General features: G+C 44.3%; 1 protein-coding gene across 2 annotated transcripts in view; it reads right to left on the reverse strand.

The window, feature by feature from the left end:
* The window catches only part of GSTO1 (glutathione S-transferase omega 1), a 14,974-nt gene extending 12,293 nt beyond the window's left edge, over nt 1–2,681 (reverse strand). Inside the window, exons 1-2 of one of the 2 annotated variants that reach the window (XM_037728596.1) lie at nt 2,582–2,681; nt 1,114–1,222 (exon numbers count right to left, since the gene is read on the reverse strand). In XM_037728596.1, coding sequence (XP_037584524.1) covers nt 1,114–1,172 — 59 coding nt within the window. In that variant the 5' untranslated portion in view covers nt 1,173–1,222; nt 2,582–2,681. Of the gene's footprint in view, nt 1–1,113; nt 1,223–1,422; nt 2,325–2,581 lie in introns of those variants that run through there. The other variant, XM_017500812.2, reaches the window with a different exon arrangement.
* Nucleotides 2,682–6,334: the final 3,653 nt, after the last annotated feature.

Here is a 6,334-nt window from a genome sequence, read left to right on the forward strand (position 1 = left end):
GTATTTTTAGTAGAGACGGGGTTTCACCATATTGACCAGGATGGTCTCGATCTCTTGGCCTCGTGATCCACCCGCCTCGGCCTCCCAAAGTGCTGGGATTACAGGCTTGAGCCACCGCGCCCGGCCTGACAATGTTTTTGATAAACATTACTAAATAAGTATTCTGCTATATGTCCAGAATCATAATCTCATCCAAATGAGATGCATTTCTTGGTGAAGTAATGACTAATCCTCTTCAAAATGTATTTTTAAAATGCATTTTACCTTTCTTTTAGGGAAGATAATTGCCTACCCCTAAGGATTCTCCCCTTAGAAGACAAAATTAGTTCACAAACAGTAAGCACACAGAAAATTCCTTAAGAATGGAGGTTTTGTTTTAAACTTCCACAGCGCCTTCCAGCCTTCCACATCACAGGTAAATAAATGTCTAATCAATAGACATCCAAAGGTCATGGGAAGGGGAGTGGTTCCAATGGATATTTGGTGTCCCAGAAAAGCCAAGTGACTATTGCACATGTCCTCTGGATAGCGCATAAGTCAAAACTATGGTAGTTTCAAAACTGAGGCTCTGCAGAAGGATGAACTGTATACACTTCCCTCTGTTTGATTCAACCAACAGCTCAATCCACAGGAACATGTTTAGTAAACTAAGCACTACCCTGGAGGAGGGTCACGGTCTGAACTCTGCTGTACTGAGGTAAATTACTATTCTGGGAGGGTACAATACATTCAGAATAACAATTAACAGTTAAACTGGAATAAGAATGGAGAATCACAGTGGGACGAAAGCGAAAGGACTCTGGACTAGGAATTCAGGACCTACCAAAGCTGAAAGAGCTGCCCGGCAAATCACTATCATCACTGGAACCTCAGTTTTTCTAATCCATTAAATGGTTGGTTAATCTAAATGAGGTGTCCTAGATCGCTAGAATCTGTGGCATATTTTTCCTAGGGGAGGGTCTATAACTTGCTGTCTCCCAAAGGGCCGAGAAGAGTTTAATTAAAGGACGCTGGCGGGAGGAGGCGTCGAAGGGGGCTGAGACTCCACCCCACCCCGCGGCCTGCAGCAAGCTCCCGGACGGCCCCGGGAGCGTCCCCCGCCTGGATGCCCACCTGATTCCCTTGGCCTTCAGGACCAGACGCGTCCTCTCAGCGAACGGGCAGAACCTCATGCTGTAGACGCGGATCAGGCCCTCTGGGACCGGCCCTGGGGGCGCGCTTCCTGCCGGGGAGAAGCGAAGGCGATTAGGGCCCAGGGAGGTGTCGAGACCCCCAGTATCCCGCCGCCCCCGCATCGCACTGCAGCTCCGGCCTGTTCGCCGCTGGTGGGAAGCTCCCCGGCGGCTGGCCTCCCGGAGTAGCCGCGAACATGCCGCCGGGGGTCGCCGAGATCACCCCCTCCTCGCGGCGGGCAGGCCTCACCCTTCCCCAGGCTCCTGGCTGACTCCCCGGACATCGTGGCGCAGCGCGGATCGAGCTCCTCTAGGGTTTGCAGGCGATTCCGGAAGTAGGTCCCCTGTCCTTCCCGCCCTCCTTCCCCAGCTCAAAAGTGCCTTCCCCGGGCGGCAGCCAGCTCCACCCTGTCTGCCTTCCCGGCTTTAGGGTATAGCCCTTAAAACATCTTGAGGGGCTGTTGCGTTAAAGCGTGTATCTGGCCAAGAGATGGCGCCACGGGGAAATGCACAAAAGTTCTAAATGCTCAGAGCCAAGCCTCCGCCCCCGAACGAAGGGGTCTCCAGTCCGCCCTCCACAAGGGTTCACGTCTGACCCTGGCCCTGACCTCCCTCCCGTGGCACCGACCTCTAAGCACCACCCGCTTGGTCCCAAGGCTTCAAGGCTTCAGAACCTGTGGCTCGAGCTCATGGCTCACTCCCCGGTCCAAAGCGTTCTCTCCCAAGGCTCCTGTTCAGCTTGTGAAGGGAAAATTAAAATCTCTGGACTCCAAACTCACTATGCCAAAGGGAAGAGTCAAGCTTGGAAACTGAGTCAGGCAACAAACACTGCCTCCCATTTGTTCCTAAATAGATAGCTACAAAGAAAAAAGGCCACACAACTCCCCAACGGGTTTCCTTACAAGGAAATTCCTAGTGGGCCCCCAGGATCTTTATTCTAAAACAGATCAGTTGAATTTCACACTGGTAATGTAAATTAACAGCTTATCTTCACAAGCACGGGACAAAGAGGCCCAGGAGTCGTGCTTCCTCTTGCTAGAGAAAAAGGCATATTTGACTGCTTTGTCTACCCTATATTTAATCTTGTAAAAATGCAGATTCATCAAGCACTAGACGACTGCATAACTGACTCTTCCTCTACATCCTCCTTTCACATGTCACATGTGCATTCAATGAATGCTGATCAAAGGCCCCAAAGAATGCAACTACCTGCCCCTTTTATCTACCTTCCCTTTTTTCTTTCTTTCCACTGTCCCCTACTACCTGCTGTTTACCCTTTAAATATTGAAGTCCTCAAGCCCTCTTTGGAAAGAGCACAGATCACAGATGTCCCTGTGATTTTGTGTTCCTTTTTCTCAAATGTGTCCTCAACCCTGGCAAAATAAACCTCTAAAATGATTGAGACTCACCTTGGTCATTTCCTTTGATTTACAAGCTTGGCTATGTATGGCTCGCTGCAGGTTTGCCCAGCCACCTGGACAGGCTTTTCCTTTTTTCCTCAGTACTAGCTTAACATGACTACTGGGAGGGCCTCTATCCCTACTGCCACCTGTAGGATACATCCCTTTTCATTTTAGCCCGTAGGAGACAGCACAAACCTGGGTATTATTAACCTCAGAATAATGGTGCTGCTTTCAAAAATCTCCCACTTACTAAACTTTTGGGTTTTGAAGCCCTGGTAATGTAACTGAGTACTCTCACTTTTCTAAGATATAGAGAATGAGTTATTTTTTAAATTATTTGTTTCTCCTGTCTTTTCTCTTTCCTTCTTTCTCCCTGTTCCCCACTTCCTACTTAGCTTTTTAGAAATGCAATTATCTTTTACCTTCCCTTCACCAGACACTCCCTACAGGGCAAGCTTATCTAACTGGGTGCTTACTTAAAAGCTCCAGAGCAGAACTCTGGCCCATCAGGAGATTGCCTTGAGAGATAACAGTCAATGTACATCCAAAAGTATGCCCAGACAAGGCTACTTTACAAAGGACTTCTGCCCATGATGGCACCATCCAGTAGATAAAGCACCAAAGCAAGTCCAGTGAACCTCGAACCCCCACCCACTCGCTCCCTCCCCAGCATGCAGTTCATACCAAGTCCTCCCTTTAAAAGCCCCTGTTTTCTGCCCCAGAAGCGAAATGGTACCCTTAAGGCAGGAAGCCTGTTTTTCTTCCGCTAAGGTAGCTTTGGAATAAAAAAATCACTTTATACCAGACTTTGCTCTTATTAATAATTGGACTCTGAAAGCAACAAGCAACTGAACATACATGTCAGTTACAATAAGGGCACAGGCCCAGAATCAAGCAGGTGGGCCTAATGAATTTAGTCTTGGGTCTGTGAATAAAGGTCTGGCCACGGAGTCCTCTCAAACAGCTCTTTTAACTTAGGGGTCAGGAAAGAGGGGTTCCAGGGCCATCATACAGATAAGGAAAAAGATTATTCAAAGATTTCTTTATTTGCCTAGATTTGAAAGCTGGTAACTCCTGTGCCATTTTTGGGGTGGGATGGGGGGAGATGTCTGTTTTTATTTTGATTAGCCCTATTAGGGGAAGAGCAGAGAATTTGGTGAAAAGCGCCAAGTCTTGGAGCACCCTGCCTGTTTTGATCCTGGCTCCACCCCTGTAATCAGTTCCTAGGACTAGGGTAACAAAGTACTGCAGAGTGCCTTAAACAACAGAAGTGTATCACCTCACAGTTCTAGAGGCTGCAAGGCCAAGATGAAGGTATCAGCAGGGTTGCTGCCTCCCGAGGACTGTGAGGGAGTCTGTTCCATGCCTCTCTCCCAGCTTCTGGTGGTTTGAGGGAATCTTTGGTGTCCCTTGGAGTGGAGAGGCACCATCCCATCTGTGCCTTCATCTTCATTTGCACTCCATTATTCACACTCATTTTAATTTAGTTACATCTGCAACAACCCTATTTCCAAATAAGGTCACGTACTGAGGTGCTGGGGATTAGGACATCAATGTATGAAATTGGGAGGAGCACAGTTCTACCCATAACAACCACTTATTAACTGTGAACATGGGGAAGTCACTAGCTTCAGTGTGCTTCAGTTCCCTCACCTGTAAAATAAGATGGAAAAAACATTATGCGTCCCGTATAGATGTTTCAGGAAAGGGGTCCTGATCCAGACCCAAAAGAGGATTGTTGGATCTTTCACAAGAAAAAATTCAGGGCAAGTCCACAGTGCAAAACAAAACTGAGTTTATTAAGAAAATAAAGAGGTGAAAGAACAGCTACTCCATAGACAGACTAGGGTGTTCCCAAAAGTAAGAGGACGAATGCGTTTGCCCCAGATACCTTAAATACACAGGATGAAAAAAAGATCATGGGGAGATATGCTCTGCTACAAGGATTTGTGATAAAGGATTAATTTTCATAATTACTATGTTTTGCAAGAATCAATATTATCTTTAAAGCAAAATTAGGAATCCCTTTGTTCTCAAGATATTGGGATATCTGGACACTCCCAAGTCTGGGTCTGTTTAGTAAACATTATCAATCTGTTCCCTTAACCATAAACATCTAGAGGCTAGGGATACCTAACTTTCTGAGAATGCAGCCCAGCAAGTCCCAGCCTCATTTTCCTAGCCCTCACTCAAGATGGAGTCGCTCGGGTTCAGACATCTCTGACATAGAGTTTGTGGCAAGATTAAATCAGTTACTATACAGAAAGCACTTAGGGCAGCACTTGGCATAGAATGTGTTAGATAAATGTGATCACTACATATTTTTATTTAATTCTGTAAATAGGCAAGAAACTGATATAAATTTTTAAAAATTGACCACATTTTTGCTAAAATAGGAGCATTGCTTAACTTTTTTTAAGGAAGTTGACTTTTTAGAAGAACTTTTAGCACATGAATGACTTCATGTAAATAACCTTGTAAATTTCAACTTGGCCGGGCGAAACCTCTGAATGGCCAAACAAAACAATTTCACATCAAGGTATTATTTTAAAACTTTTACTTGGAACGGCCTGTCCCCTAATTTAGTATGAATAATGCAATGTTTTGTTGTAATGATTTGAAAGATCCAGCTCATCAATAAATAAAGGTTAATTCCTCAAAGAAATAAATTGAAAATATACTCTCCCAGTGAATTACTGTACTATATTACTGGTGTGCATTATAATAGATCCTCTCCAAGTCCCTTGTGGTTGTGTAAACATCTGAATATACACCTGAGGAAAGAAAAGAACTTTCATCTGAGAAATATGAGCCATTTAAAATTATTAAGCCCAAAGAGACATTAAAATGAGACAGCAGTCATGCCCTACTTCCCGCTTTGAGCTATATATTCACCTCTTGAAACTGCTTGTTACAGCCACAAGTTAAATAAGGTTAAATTAGGTTAAATAAATTAACCTAATAATGCCACAGCAAACACTGTAACCTACAGCCTATAGCTTAACAATGTGTAGCCAGCTACTAATCAATGTTATTTCTGTAAACCAATGAGAATTCCTAACAAACAACTTTGTGTCAACCCACTCCCTGAAGCCCTTTTTTGCCTTTGGAAATCCACTTGTAACTGCTGCTGAGAGTGTCTATTCAGAGCAACTTGAACCTATACTCCTGGGTTGTAACCTTCAACCTTGGCTCAAATCACCTCTCTAATGGCATTAATTTTGCTTCACCTTCCTCCTTGTATGTTGACACACTGTTCACGGCCACAGTTAAAAGGAAACAATACATACTTTTTTACAACTACAATTCTTAATAATTAACCTACGAGACTAATCTGAGAGGATTCTGCTGGTTAAAGATCAAGAGTTCAAGACCCTAGGGATAAGAAGTAGTTTTCTAAGTATCATCTGTCTTCACTTCCTATGTATACCCGCTTGATACAACATTCTTCTGTGACTTTTCAGGAATATAACAAACAATATTATACTTTCTGATGTATAATAAATTAACATTTATAAGGTTTTTTATGGAATAAGTTAGGAATATTGAAAGTCACTGTATCAGTCTGTTCTCACACTCCTAATAGAGACATACCCGAGACTGAGTTACATATAAAGGAAAGAGGTTTAATTGACTCACAGTTCCACATAACTGGGGAGGCCTCACAATCAAGGCAGAAGGTGATGGAGGAGCAAAGTCATGTCTTACATGGTGGCAAGCAAGAGAGCTTCTGCAGGGGAACTCCCATTTTTTTTTTTT

This window comes from Cebus imitator, unplaced genomic scaffold, assembly GCF_001604975.1.
Source record: "Cebus imitator isolate Cc_AM_T3 unplaced genomic scaffold, Cebus_imitator-1.0 Scaffold271, whole genome shotgun sequence".
Lineage (NCBI taxonomy): Eukaryota > Metazoa > Chordata > Mammalia > Primates > Cebidae > Cebus > Cebus imitator.